We start from the raw sequence: 19,806 nt of genomic DNA, 5'->3' as shown, positions 1-19,806 counted from the left end.
GGAAAATATACGTGTAGGACAACTAAATAACAAAGCTTATTATGATTCAACTAGGCGACCGGCCATGCAATATTCTATTGGTGACTATGTCATGGTTAAGAATGTCGATACTACTCCGAATATTTGCAAAAAATTATTACCTAAATTCAAAGGCCCATATAAAATAGACAAGGTATTTCCTCATGACCGATACATTATTTCTGATATTGAAGGGCACCAGGTAACTCAAATTCCTCTAAATACAGTTATCGCCGCAAGAGATATTAAACATTGGATTAAAAAATTTTCTATTTTATTCTATTGTTATATTACAAAAATATTCATTATAATATTATTATTTTGTATGCGTATTTTTTTTTTTATTATTACTATGGATTATAAATTACCCACTGGGTACAAAAAATGTATTTTATTTTATTTTATTTTTTTTTTTACTTGTATACTTGATACAATTGTTTTATTATAACATATTTTTATTTTTTATTTACTCTATTGTATGGATCGAGGACGATCCAAAAGTCAGGTTTGGCCGAGCTGTAGTGTGATAAGGTGATAACGCTCGCCTCTAGCTAGGTTGCGCCCCGACGAGTCAGTCGTGTGTGAGCGCGTTAGTGGCGAGCGTTTGATCCGGCGCCTACACGCTCGCGCCTTTCGTCTAGTGACTCCTCGACCTTTGTAGCTTTGTGCTCTTATAATTATTTTTAAAAGAAAGTATTAGTGATTACTGATTAATAAACAACTTTTAATATTTAACTCGTGCGTTGAGTTATTTCCATAGAGGCCATATGTTGAATCGGTCAACTTTTTACATATAGCCTCTACACTTGGAAGCACCTCCATTATCTGCAGTGGTTTTTCTCGGTATTTGGTCTGTAATTTCATCGGCTGGTCCGCCGTGGGTTGTTTTAACATGACTACTACCTCCCCAACGTCGAACCGAATTCCGTCGAAGTGTTGGGTTTTCATTTTGGCCTGTTCAACAATTATCCGGTCCCTCACCGTCGCTTGAACGTCCTCGGGCGGGGTACTCATATTCTTGGTACGACTTAATGCGGACAGTACACCGGACCGAAAATGCGGTCGGTAGCCGTGGAGGACTTTGTAAGGTGTCCTCGACGTTGTCTTATTCACGGCGGTATTTAACATACGTTCGACATCCTTTACCTTCGTGTCCCAACGACTCTGGTCCGTGGTCGACAAACTGAGAAGTGGAATAATCGTCCTGTTCGCTCTCTCAACCTGGCCGTTAGCCTGGGGGTGTCGACTGAGGTTCAATGTATGCGCGATTTCGCGGTCGAGGCAAAACTGGCGGAACGTTCGTGACGTGAAACAAGTGCCCCTATCGGAAACGATCGGATCCGGAATGTCTCGGTCGTCGCAAAACTTCTTCAACAGGCGTACTACTCCGGCGGCGTCGGTGGTACCTCACGGGTAGAGGTGGATATACTTGGTGAGGTTATCCGCCACCACTAATAAATATTTGTTGTCCGCTGTGGATGTCTCGAACGGTCCCAGATGGTCGACATGTATGATTTGAAAAGGACGTCGTACTGGCGGTATCGGATGCAGCATTCCGGGCCTCTTACCGGAAGGACGCTTATGTGTGAGACAGTCGATGCACATAGCGATGTGTTGGCGTACGTAACGACGAAGACGCGAAAACCAGTAGTCGGCTGTGATTCGTGCCATTGTTCTATCGACGGCAAAGTGCCCTCCATGGTCATGCGCTTCGATAACGACGCCTTTTCTCATTGATTTCGGTATCACCAGCAGCGCACGTCCCTTATATCGCCGATATAAGACACCCGATGACAGCTCGTAATTTTCGATCTCGTTTTTTTCTTGCTTGATGAGTTTTCCGTCAGCTCCCAACACGTCGTCGATGATGACGTCAGCGATACCTTCGCCGATTGTCGTCGCGGTGGGCTGATCAGCATTTCCTACTGTGTATAGTGGACATACGGCGTCGCGTACGACAATACCGCATTCGCGGGCTACCGACGAGCGTATCAGCACAGCGGAGCTACCGGAGTCGATCAGACCGGACACGGCATGTCCGTTCACCGACACCGGTTTTGCGAATGGATTTTTCGGCCTCGTGCTCGTATTCGCGTCGACACGGTATGCGTGGTCGGCGACAGGCGTGCTATCAGACCGTTCAGTGGCTTCCGGACATCGGCCGCGTGTATGCTGATTGGAGCTGCAGTTGGAGCACTTCATCGGTCGTCGTGGTTTCGGGCAATCCCGACTGATATGTCTCGTGCCACGGCAGTTATAGCAATAAATCGTCGGGCGGTCCCTTGACACGTCTGTTTTCGGTTCGCGTTCAGGCGTCGACGATCCAGCCACCGTGCTGGATGTAATTTTCGGCGGAACAGCGGGTGCGACGCTAGTCGATTTCGCACTTTTCTGCTCGATAGTAAACTTCTGTTTACGAGGTATGGAAAACATCGGTCCGACCGACTCGAACCTTTCTTTCCTCTTAGCGTGCATTCGCTCCCAATCACGAATATCCGATAAGAGATCGTCATGGTTGCAGTGAGAGCGACCGAAAACCCAATCGGTCAGGGGTTGCGACCTCAGACCTTCGATGACATATTCTCTCGTATCGGCGAATGGCAGGTCGAGCGAGCGGCACAACCCGAGTTTGGCGTAAAAGTAATCTATGGTCGGTTCGTTCGGCTCTTGCGTTCGGGCTTCGAGTTCACGCCAAAGATCGGCCTTGCGCAAAGCGCGCACGAACGTGGTTTTAAAACTCTGAACGAAGGCGTCCCAATCCTTGAACTCTTCCAACAAGAACCAGCTCCGCGCGGCTTGTGAGATGTGCGATCGGTCGTATTATAAACGGTGACGCAATGGCCACTGATTGGCCTGAGCCATTCCGTCGACCGAGTTGATCCAATCTTCCGCTTGACTGTTCGACTCGTGCCCGGTGAACGACCAGATGAAGATTCCCACATCCGGGAGTATGCGGTAGTCGACTGAGGGGACGACGTTAGGTACAGTAAGCTGTGGCGACTGAGCTTGTTGTGTAAAGGAGGCACTCTCGAGTAACTGTAACCTTTCGGTTAAAGTGCGTACCGCTTCAATCAATTGATTGTACGTAGGAGCTACTGGTGTCGGATTGTTACCCGGCATCATGTGGTTGGATGTAAACACTGCTACACACGAACTTGATAACGTCGGGTTGCGATAAGCGGCGTACACGGTCGCGGTTACGATTGCAATAAGAACTAACATCTAAATCGCAGGGTCGAACTTTGGACTGAGGTGGCACACGGCGCGTAGAACACGTGAAACGAGCTTCACGAACGGCGACGATTTCACTGTGGCGTTACGCGTACGGGACGTCGGTCTTCAGCGAACTTCACGAAACACGTTACTTTACGACGCGGGGCGAATGACGCGACAACAACGACGGGGAACTGTCGATAAACGGCATTACGGATTCGATCGACTCTTTGCGCTCAAAGAGTCGTATCCCACTTCTGATATGGATGGAATAAAATTTAAACGGGGGGTTTGTCAGGATTAAAATTAAGCGTAAACACAAACTTAGGTATGATTGTGGTTTATTGCTAGGAACGTCGCCGAAGCGTAAAATAACTAAAAACTTGAAATAACGGCAGTTCGTCAGCACGAGCTCATACGTCGAGCTCGGCAGTAGCGGCATAAAACAGATTAAAACACGATGTACGGCGGCGGAGACGGACTGACTGGCCACGGGCTACAGTGTTGCCCGAACGGCAAAATCATAGCTAACAGTTGCATTCATGCAACATTATTATTTTTATTTTTTTCTGTTCTTAGAACTACTGGTATGTATAGTTTGATTACACCATTGTATTCGTGAAATAATTCTGATTATTTTGATATCATATTTGTTTACTGTTAAGTGTTTATTTATACTTTAATAATTCCTGAAACTAATGAGTGATTGTACATTGACCAAATCGATATATGATAACTTTGGAGAATCATAATATTGATAATATATGTGATATCAATAATCAAAAAATGTGTACCGCTTATCGTACATCTAAACTATGTTGTACAACTGTCGTTTAGGTTTTTTCGATAAATGGTACAAAGATAATCCATGATAAACTCCGGTTGCACGAATGCAACTATATGCGTACAAACTTCTTATCTGTCTACACACGCTATCGACTTGTTGGTTGATTACAAAATAATTACAAAACGTTTTATATTACCTATATTTTACTTTCTAGACACATTATTCTATTCTGTGCTAGACACTAGTTTTATAAATAATATTGTACGTGTTTTAGTTTTTATATTTTTATATTACAATGTCGAATCATAAAGGACTTAGTGAACAAGAAATGCTTTATGCGCTGTTTGAAATGGTAATCGGAAAAAAAATCCCTGGAAAAAAAATCCCCGGGAAAAAAATCCCCGGGAAAAAATCCCCAAAGCAACTATTTAAAAAATATTAGTTAGTAAAAAAAAAAAAATAATAATAAATAATATAATATTAGTCAGTTATTAATAATCAAAAAAATATATAAATAATTATAGTCAGATTCGGTTCAGTCGGTTCGTTTTCTTATATTGTTAGATACAGCTGTCAAAAAGTCTTCAATGCTTAATTTATCTTCACTTTGTCTTATAACTAACTCTTTCAAGCGGATATTTATTGTTTGGTTTTGTCCTCTTTTTGTACGTCTTGGTTCACCCAAAGCATCCAATGCTAACTGTGCTCGATCGGCGTCAATTTCATTTTAAATTTTCCTAAAAAGTTTCCATATTGTAGGATGTTTTTGACCAACTAGTTTGGAAAACCTATTATTCCACCCTTCAACGATGTTGTTGGTTCTGTGGCAGTAATTGAGGGTGGTTTTATTTACATTCCACACAGATGGTGGGAACATTGGTGGCAGTTTTCGAAACCTCATGTTATTTTCGTCGTTTCCAATTCTTCGATACTTGCCATTTACATAATACGAATCAAAATAATCTAATAAATCCATAAGATTTTCAGGTAAACTATTTTTTAAATATTTCATTCCATCTTCTACGAGGTGCAATGGAAGGAATGCAAGTGCATCAATCATTCCACATTGTTTTTGAAACTCTTCATCCTTATGGTATTTCGTAGCAAAGCCCAATTCTTGGACTTTCCTGAACGTCGATTGACATAAGTGATAGAAGCAGCCTTTTATACCAATATGGATACCAATTACTTCTTTAGCTGCTTCAATAACTGCGCTTTCAAAATCGAGATGTAAACATTTGGGGTCAGGGTATAAATTTCGTTCAGCACATTCATCCATTATAATTTGAAACATTTCTACGTATGTATTTCTAGTTTTCCTTTGTAAAATACAGTAAATCGTAGTTACAAATATATTATTTTTACAATTACATTTAAAACTTTTAGTTCTGGATGTACTAATTGGTTACTAATTCAGTAATAGGTACTTATCGAGGGCTATGATAAAATTGTTATCGACAATAATTTGTCGTGCTACATTAATTTATTATTCCTACTTCAGTCCTAGTAATTAGTAATTAGTAATTACTAATATAATATTATGTATTATTTTACCCACCATCTCCAATTAGTTATGACAAAATTATTAATATTTGAGAACATATTTATAACACATAAATATATAAGTGTCTTAACTATATGTAAATTATTAAATTAAAATAAATCTTACCATTTTTGTCGGCAGAATGATTGTGTTCATGGATCTCCCTTGGATTACTATTTTGAAGCGATGTTTTTAAAATAGCTAAACATTTAAATTAACTATATTTTGCACACCTCCATCTCTTGAAAAACGTACAGTCTTTTTGGTGTACATAAGTATAACCATTTAAGCAAACTTTATAGTTCCCTTGATTAGATTTAATGAATTCCATAGTCTCATTGATTTCCATAGCCGGACAATTACGGCCTCTCTCGCACAATCACACAAATCAAAGTTACTTAATAGGATCTGAAGATGTACTAACCGTAACCGTTTATGTTATAATAACGTATAGATACCAAATAGTACGTGTAAATAATAATTTTATAATTTGTATTTTCCCAATTTCACATTTTATTGCTCTATGCCAAGGGTGGGCAATTAGCGGCCAGCGAACCTTCTTTATCTGTTAAATGCTTTCTTATTGCACACTAAATTTGTAGTACGAATGTACCGTATAAATTGCAAGCCTCGATCTATCATTGTTCAGACTCAACGTGTATCAGTCAGTGTCCAGTGAGTTAATCAAGTTATATATAGTATTATATAGTCATTCCGCTTGGCGTTGCCCGCGAGACTCTTATGATTAGAGCCCGGATTTGCATGTTTTTGCAAATATTTTGCTTTTAATTCTTTTATATTTTCGTTAATAATCTTCAGAATCATACTAATTGGAATTCACTGCTAAATTTTTATTTTGCATATTTTTGCATATTTGACCATAAATGCATATTTGAATTGAATGCGCCGTTGCGAAAATTTTGGTCAGTAACAGTAATATTTATGTATTTATTTATACATTTATTTTTATTATTTTATATTTTTTTCATATACTTAGTACAACTTTGAATTTTTAAATATAAATTTTGTAAATGCATATTTGTTGCATATATTAATGATATATATTAATTAATAATATAGGTATAAAGATAATATTATTATTTTTATTATTATAATATTTTAATACTAAATAGTTGCTTTGGGGATTTTATTTACCGGGGATTTTTTTACGGGGAGTTTTTTTCTGGGGATTTTTATTCCGGGATTCGTTTGAAATACCAGTGGATTCTGATGATGAATTTGATGAAAATGACTTTGATGAGTTAAATGAGTTTGTAACTGTAGAATATATAGATAGTTATCTAAATTCTAATAAAGTAGAACTACCTGTCATAGATGAAAATTTGGTATTTGTTGAATCTTTAAATCATAATAATCCTATTGTTACATATGTACCTCATGATGTAACTAATGATGTATTGCTGCCCTCTACTTATACTAATAATTTTTCTGAAAATACCACTCAACCAATGTTTCTATATCTGATGTAATGAACTCCAGTATTACTGTTCATTAACATATATATATGTATTTTTAAGTAATATCAGAAATACCATATATTAAAAGTTATTCAATTATAAATCAATTAGTTATAATTTACTTTACAGTTAATTATAATACAAAATAATTAATTACAATTTGTGATACAGTTGAATATAAAGTAATCAATTACAATTTGTAATACAGTTGAATATAACATAATCAATTACAATTTTGTGATACAGTTGAATATAATATAAAACATTACAATTTTGTAATACAGTTGAATATAACATAAAATATTATATGTAACATTTATTCATTCACAAGCTTATTTCGGAGTATTGACATATAAAACTCATGTGATTACAGACAAGAGACTCGCGAGAGACCTAACCTAACCTAACCTAACCCCAACATGCTTTGTACGCATACGCGCAGTCTTATCATGCGCAATGGTCTTATCATATCAAATATTATACTTTATATTATAATATTTTTCAATAATTAATTAATAATAATATTATTGTGGAAGTAAGTATTGTTTACTTTTTTTTTATTTATTTGACTCGTTAAAAGTTAATAAGTTAAAAATAAGTTTCTTTTTTCGTGTAAAATTAATTATAAAACTTTTTTATTCATAATATGATGGAAGTCTTACTATTTAAAAATAATGTATGTAATTGTATTAATTGTATAAATTAATAATAAATAATACAATACTAAATATTAAATATAATAATGATTAATTTTTCATAATTGTCAAACATAATATAATAGTATAAAATAATAAAAATTAAATATAATAATTCATTTTTCATAATTGTTGTCAAAAACATAAATACTGGTTAAATAATAAGTATTAAATAGCATGATAATTCATTTTTCATAATGTCAAACATATAATATAATAGTATAAAATAATGATAAAATAATAAAAATTAAATAATAATTCATTTTTCATAATTGTCAAACATATAATATAATAGTATAAAATAATGATAAAATAATAAAAATTAAATATAATAATTCATTTTTCATAATTGTTGTCAAAAACATAAATACTGGTTAAATAATAAGTATTAAATATCATGATAATTCATTTTTCATAATTTTCAAACATAATATAATATAATAGTATAAAATAATAATTAAATATAATAATAATTCACTTTTTATAATTGTTGTCAAAAAAAAACATATAATAAAAAAAAATTATTCATGTTGAAAATATGTATGGTCTACTCCTGTGTGAACGTAGGATGTCATCTCTTGTTACCATTCAAAATGTCCTTACACATAACAATTTCATTTTCTGTTGGTTTTGGTAGTAATGGAATGTCCCTTTTTTAATTGATTTTTTTAGAGAGCACTTAACATTTTTTATTGAATTTTTTTTTTGAGCCTTTCTTCTCAGAATATTGGTCTCTTTGTTGAATTATTTTCTTTAACGGGTTTAAATTTTCTTCCTCAGCAGGCTTCACATTAGGAACTTTCATATAAGAAAGTGCTTTGTCCAAGTACTTCAAAACATTGGGAATTTGATCTTCATTGGTAGATTGAGCATAACCAAGCATCACTTGTAATTTACTTACAAGTTCTTGTCGAGATTTGGAAATTGTATCCTCTGTGATTTCCACTGGCTCCAAAAGGGTTTATGGTTTGAATGATTTCGTTTTCCCCTTGTATAGCTATTGATGTGAATTCATTTTCAATGGGTGTTTCACTTATCCTGCTAGCACCAATTTTATGTATATGCTTACATATATTTAAATAAACCCTACTGTCAATGCAAGAACATTAGTATGTATGAACACACACATTACATGTTCTGCATTGCAAGGGGCATAAATTTTCAATACACACCTTTTTCAAATTTTCTACCTTATATGTATGACTTGGATCTTTATGTGATGTAACGAACCATATACATTGATTTTCAGAATCTTGACTAACATAACTGTCTTCAATTTTCAAACTTTTCAAATGACCATCTCTTATTCGTCTTATTTTCTCTGTTGGTTTGTTTTTTGCTATTTTAATAATGCGTTCAAACATAACATCTCTCATTAGGTCAAATAACTTATGAATGGCTTTATCTAAGCGAATGCATATCTTGCCATCTAAGTAGGTATACTTTATTTTTTATGTAAATTTTCAAGATGCATATTAGTGTTTAAACCTGTATGTTTCCGGTAACAGAAAGCCCAACATTTCTTCTTGTTAATGTAATTAGTGCAAAAATATGTATAGAACATCCAAGTATCTTCATCTTCTTGAAGCTCATTTAAAAAGATTTGTAAATTCACTTCAAATTCACCTTCATTTTCAACATCAGTTGCTAAAACATAGAGACTTTTTTTTACAATCTCTCTTTTTTCTTTGTTTTTAATTTTAGAGTTTAAGTTGGCGGTCCAATTTTTATTAACATGCCACCAACACAGCAAATGAAATTGAGAGGCACCCATCACTAGTTCCCAAGCATTATAAAACTGAGGTGCATCATCAGACATGAACACTTCTGCTTTAATCTGCAAACCAACAGCTTCTTTTACTTTTTCAAAGAATAATATCATGGAAGAAGTGTCTTCTTTATTAGAAAAAAAAAATGAAACTGGAACACCATTCCCATACTCATCGATTACGAGTAGAGTGAAGAGCTGAATTTTTGGTTTCTTTGCGTTTATCCCATGTGTTCCATCAATGCAAATACGATTGTAGTGACCTAATATATTCAACATTTCCCTTTGAAAAGGAGTCATAATAATTAATTGGAATAAACTATCACTTTTGTCGTAATGAAGTATAACAGTATCCTCTTTTTCGAGCAGAGTGTGAACTAGAATATCTACACTAACTTCATCATCTTCATGCAATTTCATCGTATATTAGCCAAGTTTGAAATCACGTTGGATATTACGTAAGTCCTTTTTTTCTATATAATGGATACGTTCAAACTTCTCAGGATCTAGATTACTTATATTTCTTATGTCTTGTATTATTCGGTCCATAGGAACACCTTGACTAAGCTTTCCTTAAAGGTGAAGTATAAAAACTGTACAACATTAAATGACAAACTGAATGAGAGCCTATGGTACTTACCTGCAATACAAGCTCGTTCGTCATTTGATAATACCATTCTTGTGACCTCACATTTGTGACCCAGATGTAAGCGAATGAAATCTACATTGACATCAGTTTCTTTGATTTCCACACACATTTTGGATGGGCATGCAACTGAAATCTTATTTGTACCCAAACTTTTAAGAGCTCTCTTACGCCCTTCAGTCTTTATAACTGGCATAAATGATCGATGGCAAAAGAATTCTTTGCGAGTCTTACTACCATTAGAAATTTTTCTTTGACCTGAACATCTGACATATCTACTTCGAGTTTCCTTTTCAATTTCCAGTTTCCAATCCTTGAATTCTATAAGTTGAATAAAAAAAGGTTTCATATTTTACAAAGTTATAGGTACGTAATATACATATTCAACTCACTGTTTTCTCCGTCAAAAGTAAAGTGTTCTATTGTTACAGTAATGTTGTGTTCAGAACTCATGTGGGAATATAGGTCATTGTACCGTTTAAATGAAAACTTGCATATCGCACAGACAATACGACTTTTATATTTTTTTACAAAAAGTTTCCACTCTTCAGAAAGTTAAGCAGTAAATAAAAATAACTACTAAATAACTATACGTTTTTTAGATTGACACTTTCTTTATAAAATTTAATTTTTGCTTATTTTAAAACTATTTATATACATTTGAAATATTCTTTTTTAGTATTTTTTAATTTTTAGTAAATATCAATAAAAAATATTTGGCCAAGTCGTTAACTCGTTAAGTTAAACGTTAACCTTTGAAAAAAAAGAACTTAACTTAATTTAAAGTTAAAATTTTCTAATTTTCAAAATAAAAAATTTCAAACACATAACAATGTTTATTAGATAATTTTTCTTATGCATAAGAAAATTACTGGGCAAATTTAAAATGATACATCATTACATCAAAGTATTAACTAACTATCAAAAAACCTACTTTTCTAAAAATACCATTCAAAGATTTGCAAAATTATTATATATATATTAAATATTTTCAATATTCTTTGAACTAAAATTAACTTGAAGTTACACGTTAATCGTAAAAACGTAACTTATTAAATTAAGTTGAGCTTTTGCAATAAACAAAATAAAATTTGATTTTTTTCTATTATTATTATTTTTATACCTAAAAAAAATTGAATTGATTTTTTTTTATGCAATACAAAATAAAACAAATTTTAACCACACCAATTACGTTTAAGTTGTCATTCCTAAGTCTTAATATAGTATTTTTTATCGTGAGGGAACTTACATATTATGTACCCGTTTCCTGCTATGTTTCGTGTGGGAACTTACTAAACCCCTGCATTTTAAACAATGGACCGTACAAAAGGACCGTTTACCTTTTTTTTGGTATTATAAATTTTTGTATTTTTGAACTAATTTCGGTTTTTACGGGCAACCCTTTAATTTATAAATATTATTCGTGGATAGGTACGTGAAACTTTTAGAGTATATTATTACAATTTATATACCTACACAATGACATTTTCAAATGTAGAAAAAATAAATTTAACCTACTATAACTTTAACTTTTTAATTCATTAATTCAAATTTAATTAAAATAAATAATGCGATACATACTAGTGGTACCGGTCATAAAATTATGGGCATTTTCGAAGTGACGAATTAGTATAGACTTCTTATTACAGCCGTAAGAACAGATATCGCAGTTGTACTGGAATTTATTATGCTTTATTTTTTGGTGACGTAAAAGATGATCACGCCTTCCATACTCCAATTTACAAATATTGCACTGATACATAATATAATAAATGCTGAATATTAATATGAATGATAACTGTACGAATAACTGTAAAATCGACAAATGTAAATCGTAACTATCGTTTGACGTTTATAGTTTATTCGTTCATCGGTTGCTATTAAAGTGGTAATTCCAAATTCGCAATAAATCGCACGTCTAAACGTCTAATTATATTATCTATATATGATATATATGACTAAAAATCTATTGACTATTGTTATTTATTATAACGGCTATAGTCTATAGGTTTATCGGTCTTTTTTCATCGGGATTTTACAAGATGTATAATAAAAGATACATAATAATAAAGATAATAAAGATGATACAATAATATGTTTATGTTCAATGTTGTGTATAGTAGGTATACGTACAATGTGTCCGTGAAAAAATAATAATATTGTTCGTAACTTCGTTAGATTCAAAAGTAATAAAATTCATGAAATGGCGAGAACTACCAATTTACCATTTAACTCGTTAAGTTAAGTAAATTAAAGTTACTTTTTTTTACATATTTAACTCGTTAATAGTTAAACCTAACTTGGTTTAAAAAAGTTTTTTTTTATTTTTTCATATAAAATATAATTATCATACATATGAAATTTGAATATTTCCCACCTAAAATACCGTAAATTCATGTACGGTTTTAAATTGTATACCATACACCGTAAATGGAACAAAAAACCTGTATATGTACGAGACTGCGCGCATGCGTACAAAGCATGTTGGGGTAACAAGTAATGTAGCGGCGAGTCTCTTGTGATTACAGCGTCTATGAATGATAAGGGAAGATAGTGGGATAGTGATAATACACTCGGTTGGCGGTACTGATCCCGATAAACTCGTGATATCACGGTGATAGTGAGACGGCCGTATCGCTCACTCTCGCGATTTCTCCCGATGACAGCGTGGTTTATGAAAGGCGGTGGCGTAAAGAGTGGCCTGGTCGGACAGTACAGACTTGCGTCTGTACCCACGACTACTATGGGCGGGTCTCCTTATCGGCGGCGGCACTTCTTGTCGGCGTCGGCACTTCCCTCCGGTGACAGCGTGGTTGAGGGTAGGTGGCGGTACAAAGAGTCGACTGGTCGGACAGTACAGACTTGTGTCTGTACCCACGACTATTATGGGCGGATCTCCTTATCGGCGGCGGCACTTCTTGTCGGCGTCGGCACTTCCTCCGGTGACAGCGTGGTTGAGGGTAGGTGGCGGTACAAAGAGTCGACTGGTCGGACAGTACAGGCGGTGGTGCGATAGCACAGTCCAAACAGTTGGACAGTATAGTGTTACCTATACCCACAACTGTTGAACTGTACCGCGGATGGATAATTTTCGATGACGGCAGTTGCCCTTTTCTGCATGTTTACGCGTAGACGCCCGTAATAATATTGATGATTCTGACTATCGCATCTAGTGATATTCCCTATCTGGGTTATCAATTATTCATAGTTCGTTGTGTGGTAGATGTTTAATTATTTATTCATATATAAATAAATATATCTTGGTATTAGTTAATTGAGTAATTGATGGGAAAATGATCTGACGTCGAAACTGGTTTTCTCGCTTGCGCTATCTATTGTCACGTTTTAGCGTAATTATAGCGAATTGGGCGATATCAGTGGCGGCGCGTAGCGATGCGTTTACGCGCAATATACGTATTCGTTACACTGAAAATACTAATTGTCATCAAAAACCATTTACTCCAATTACATCAGTAAATTGGACAAATATACCCTTTGAACATAGCACAAGCTCACAGTTTCTAGGTAGTAAAGAACTTACAACTAGTATTTTAAACTTGGATTCTACCTACCAAATATTTAGTTATTTTTTTGAAAATGTTCTTACTGACCATATTTGTGAAGAAACTCTAAAATATAGTATTCAAAAAAAATATTCAAAAACCATTTAAAATTAATAAAACTGACTTTAAAAGATTTTTAGGGATCTCCGTTATGATGTCTGTTCATAAAAATCCGTCTATTCGTAGCTATTGGTCATCGAATATAGGTAATACTGTTATAAAAAATACCATGCCTGTAAATGTGTTTGAAAAAATCAAGCAATTTTTACATTTTAATGACAATTTTCAACTAATCCCATTCAATAGACCTGGACATGATAGACTTTATCGTATAAGGCCACTTCTAGAAACATTAAATAAAAAATTTCAATCAGTTCCTCTAGAAGAATGTCTGTCAATAGATGAGCAATTATGTTCTACTAAAACTAAACATTATTTAAAACAATATATCCCCATGAAACCACATAAATGGGGTTTTAAGTTGTTTGTTATGGCAGGTGTTTCTGGTTTTGCATATAATGTGGAAATTTATAGTGGGCAAGAGAATAATTCAGATCTACGTTTACCTTGTGAACCAAATATTGGTGCAAGTGCAAATGTTGTTGTACGTCTTGCTCGTATAATACCATCAAATAACAATTTTAAATTGTATTATGGCAATTATTATACTTCAAATGATTTATTTAAAAAGTAGAGGTATTGAAAGTCTAGGAACTGTTAGGAGAAATAGACTTAAAAATGTACCATTTCCTTCAGATACTGTTATGAAATCTAAGGATAGGGGTACCATACTACCATGTATGATTGAACAGCTACTTTAAACGAAGAAAAAATTACAGCAGTCTTATGGAAAGATAATAAGTTGGTAATCTTACTTTCAACATTTTTAGGTATGAACCCAGTTGAACATGTGAAAAGGTTTTCTAAAAAAGAAAAAAAAACAATGATGGTTCTTTTTCCTAATATTGTTAGTATTTACAACAAGCATATGGGTGGAGTTGACTTATTATTATTATTATTATTATATATTTACAGATCAGTTACAATTCTTAGAAAATCAATATAATATTGAATTTCAACAATTGATAAATAATTTGAATGTAAGTAGATCAGAGTATTGAATTATATTAATTTATTTTATCAATGCTATCAATTAAAACAAGTAAATAGAAATCAATAATTATTTCATATACTTTATTCTAATACTATAGATACAACGATTCAAGCAGGTTATAAATCATAATACCAAAGTTATAAGGGGTTTATTACAAGAGTTGGTGATTGACAGGGATCCTACCAGAATAATACAATTTTTAAGACGAGCTGGGCATAGAGTCGATGGTTATGTAGCACAGGAGATTGGTATTCACCTTGGTACATGTTTTTTTACATAACTTGTAATAATATTCAATAATGATCAATACAAATTAATTTTAACTTACAGATGATGAATAGCTTAAATAGCATATAGCTAAACACCAGTAATAGGGAATTATAATTTTGACTTAAATTTTAAATTTTTTCTATTTTATTTTTGAATAGATATTTTGTTAAATTTATCTTAATTTTAAAGTATTAATATATTTTGTATGACAATGACATAGAATCGATTTTAAATGCAATTACTACTTTGCGTTTATTTTACTAACTAGAAACTTGATTTATATATTTTTGTTCAAATAATTAATTTGGTTAGGTTAATTATGTATATGCACCTAAATATAAGCAAGGCTGGGCTCTAACGAGTTAAAAACTTTTATTTTAACTGTCATGTTAAGTTATTTGATTTTATAATATTTGTGTACAGAAATTCATTTTAATACATAGGTACATTTATTTAAAACTAAAACTAAATTTAATTATATAACTATGTTATTTGTTAGCTTTAACTGTATAAAAAAAGTAACTGATTTTTAACTATGTTTAAGTTACTTTTATTTTCTAGTTAAATTGTAACTTCTACAAGTTGAATAAAACAGAAAAGTACCTTCCTATAAAAAAATAGTTAAAAGACTAAACGTAAGTTATATTTTCAAAAATATTTTAATTACCAGCCTTGTTTGTTAACAGTAATAAAATGTATATTCATTGTAGTATAATATTAAATATTAATAACCAAATCTTTAAGTACCTAATTTTACTAACCTCTATTAGAAATGTATTTTTATTTATAAATTGTAAATAAATATTAGATATTATATTAAGTTTTCACACTTTTGTATGAATAATGAGTAATGACAATTATAGTGAATTATACAAATAAAAATAAAATATAAAGATACTAGTAAAAAGTACTTAATACAATTATGACGTTTTCAACATTAAACACCTATTTTAGATTCTGAGGGAATGTATTTAAAAAGTTAAAACGTGTTATTTGAAAATGTTTTATAATTATTATTTAGATAAAATAATAGTTTTTTTTAAATTAAAATATACAAAAACTTACATTTAATTGTGTAGTGCATCAGAGTGATCAGCCTATACGAGTAATAATACTATAATAGTCGAGTATACGACAAAAGATGTTACAGGAAATACGTCTATAGTGTCTAAACTAGAGAAAGAGAAGTAGAGACCACTTTCATATTCATAATGATTTATTAATATTTCATATTATTAGGATATTATATTATATAATAATATGTCTTTATACAGTGTAGTTGTATTAAGGAATAGAAATAGATTAAATTTTATCTATTTAATGGTCGTATTATTAATAATTCAGATAAATTAACTATAAATCATGACAAAATAGATCTAACTTGTCATGCAATAAATAAGACATAAGTGATTAGTGAATGAAAATCGGTTAACCATAATATAAATAGCAAAATAGTATATTAATTCTGTTATTTTAAAGTTTCAAACTAGTGATACCACTAAAAGAAAACAATAATTATTTTAATAATTTTTTTTAAAGTTTCGATGTTGGCAATTGATTCGACGTCACCATTTTTCGGTCAGAGCTGTTATCAATTTTCGGACAACTGCTGTTCTCCCGACCAAAGCTATAGTATGGCCAGCGAAAAGTGAGCCGCGACGGTGGCGTTACTAGTGGCGAATTTTAGCGTAACTAGTGGTTCTCCGTTAGACACTATTGGCGCGCTATTTAAAAAGTCAGATGTCGTTTGTCCTTACATTATATTTTACGATTTTTCGAATCCCTTACGTGAAATGTTCTACAGCGTAGTCGTAATACGCCGGCGGTTAGTACTTCCACGACCGTTTACCTGTGACAGTGTGTACGTTTCATCGAGTTGCCTGTGCTATAAGTATTTTTTGTTCGCCTTTTTAAAAAAAAAGTGTTTAATTTTTGTTATAAATTTATAACAATATTTTTATAATGGAATCTCAACAGGATATTCATTCCCAAACTAAAAAAGTAATTATAGTGTTTACAATTACTTAAAAGTATTGGCTACTGACAAAAATTTTCCTGAATTTGCTCATTTTTTCCGTAAAACTCGCGAAGGAAGTAACTGCCGAAGCATGTGGTGTTTAGCGTTGCAAGTGTCAAGCGAATTTGTGCAGAAGGAAAAAAAAAATAGAACATGATGACAAACCCATCATTACATCATTCAAGTTGCCAAGAAAAACTTATAAACGATTAAAGTATGCTACTGAACTAGATGATTTTGACAACGAAGTTGTAAGGAGAACCGTTTATAGCTTTTACGACAATCGTCAATTTTCTACGAGCGCAAAAATATTGGCAGCAATGCGTGAAAAAACAAATTATCCGGGTTCAAAATCGTCCATTAAAGTCCTTTTAAAAAATTTAGATTTTAAGTATAAAAGATGTAATGATGGACGTAAATTTTTAATGGAGCGGAATGACATTGTTGCTGCTCGAGTAAAATTTTTAAGAAAAATGCATGAGTTTCGACGTAACAACGATTCAAGGCCAGTTGTTTACTTGGATGAGACGTGGGTAAACCAAAACCACACACGTGGGTACATTTGGCAAAACTCAGACAATACCGAAAGACTCAAGGTACCCATAGGGAAGGGCGGTAGGCTCATTGTGTGCCATGCCGGGTCACCGTCATTTGGTTTTGTAAAAAATTCCAAATTGGTATTTCGGTGCAAATCTGGTAGTTCGGCAGACTACCACTCGCAGATGAACGCCACAGTGTTTGAACAATGGTTCGTCGATATGTTAGGTAATTTGGAGAAGCCATGTATTTTAGTCATGGACAATGCCCCATATCATTCAACGTTATACGAAGACTACCCGAAGAGCAACACTAAAAAGATAGATGTTCAAACATGGCTCCAAAACAAATCTATACCATTTATTCCCGAAGAAACATTGTGTGAATTACGAGAAAAGGTAAAACTGTCGATGCCAAAAGAAAAAAAATATAAATTAGACGAGATAGCTTTTCAAATGGGTCATGAAGTGGTGAGACTGCCACTATATCACTGCCAATACAACCCCATCGAGATGATTTGGGTACAAATTACGGGAGAAGTCGCCGAAAAAAATCATTCTTTTAAAATGGCAGATGTTGAAGTATTGGTCAATAATGCCTTAGATGAGGTGACAAAAGAAAATTGGACAAAATGCGGTGACCATTGTGACAAAATTCAAGACGATGATCTGGTAAAGGAAGGGTTAAGGGACGAAATTTTGGAGCCTATCATTCTTACCATAAATCCCGACGACAGCTCAAGTGACGATGACGATGATGACGACGATAACTTCTAAAATTGTATAAAAATTAATTTTTTTTTTATTATTTATTATTTTTTGTATATATATTTATATTTATTAATTTGAATAACTAAATTGCATGTAATATAATAATACCTATTTTATTTCTTCAAAAAACGTATTTACCAAAATATAAAGGAGGAATAATAATATTCATATAATAACAGGTTTGAATACAATTTACGCGCCAAAAAGTTGAGTAGCCCTGACGAAATTTGGCCACCCGGAGCTCTGGTATCGAGGCTCACTTTTCGCTGGCCGTACTGTAGGCACTGAGATAGATAAGAATATACTGGAGCGTGGACTTTGATGTAAAAACGGGCCGACGTATTTTTCTTTACCCCCACTCATGTATGGCAAGAAATTGAACTTCCATACTAATAACATTGAAAGACTAAACATTTTAACTTGACATAACTCTGGGATAAATGATCGTATTACGTTAAATTTGGTATCACAATTTTTGTTTTTATGTGTACTTCAAACTTGTATTTTCAAAATATAAAAATAAAAACTCTGAACAACATTTTTAAAAAACAAAATTGCCCACGCTGTAGTATAAATAGTATAATACTCATCACGCGATACCATATTATAATTTATATTATTTAATGAAATTAATATTAAAAATATAATTTTATTATAATGAATCTTGGAAAAAAAGCCCCGTATCAACTAAATACATTTTTTAGATTCTGAACGAAGTGATGAATGTATTGATTTTACAATGATGTGTGTTTTTTTTTTTTGTGTCTGTGTACAGCATAACTAGTCGAAATAATGCTCCAATTTCAAACTATGGGGGTGGTTTCCGATGTAAAAGTGAATATCCTTGGTGCATTAGCAGGTAAAAAGTTAATATTTTCCAACAGTTTTCAAAAAAATCGAGAAAAACAAAAAAAAAAAATGACGGAAAACGGCAATTTTTACGCAAAACCAGTTTTCGACCAAATCGATTTTTTTTTATGGTTGTAATTCAAAAACTAATCACTGAAAACACTTGAAATTTTCACCAAATGTTAATGTCAGTGGTATCTGTATATAGTTAAATTTTCAAAAAATTTTAACTTTTTTTAAGTTATTTATAGACCACTGAAATTTTCGATTTTTTTGAGAAATTTTTTTAAAGTGTCGATAAAAATGTTTTGGATTGCCAAAAAGTTTTGAAAATTTAATACAAGGTTCCTTTTTTTTTTGGCCCTATCATAATACTTGAAAATATAATACAAAGTTCCTCATAAGTTATTCTTATAGTGATTAAAAAATTATAAGAATAATACATAGGCACAATTTTTTTTTTATTAGCATTTGAAGTTCAAATATTGACGAAAATTCCTCAAAATTATGAATATTGCAAATTAGTTTTTAGGTATAA

General features: G+C 32.7%; 1 protein-coding gene and 1 pseudogene across 1 annotated transcript; one reads left to right on the top strand and one right to left on the bottom strand.

Moving 5' to 3' along the window:
- Positions 1-4,553: 4,553 nt before the first annotated feature.
- LOC126555402 (uncharacterized) lies at positions 4,554-9,922 on the bottom strand (annotated as a pseudogene).
- A 2,885-nt stretch (positions 9,923-12,807) lies between these two features.
- Positions 12,808-18,425, top strand: LOC126555401 (uncharacterized). The gene is made up of 3 exons (XM_050210325.1): positions 12,808-12,967; positions 14,209-14,315; positions 17,298-18,425. Exons 1-3 carry the CDS (start codon positions 12,808-12,810, stop codon positions 18,423-18,425), a joined length of 1,395 nt encoding a protein of 464 aa, XP_050066282.1.
- The last annotated feature ends 1,381 nt before the right edge of the window (positions 18,426-19,806 follow it).

This window comes from Aphis gossypii, unplaced genomic scaffold, assembly GCF_020184175.1.
Source record: "Aphis gossypii isolate Hap1 unplaced genomic scaffold, ASM2018417v2 Contig00836, whole genome shotgun sequence".
Lineage (NCBI taxonomy): Eukaryota > Metazoa > Arthropoda > Insecta > Hemiptera > Aphididae > Aphis > Aphis gossypii.
This window is presented reverse-complemented; position numbering and strand designations above follow the sequence as displayed.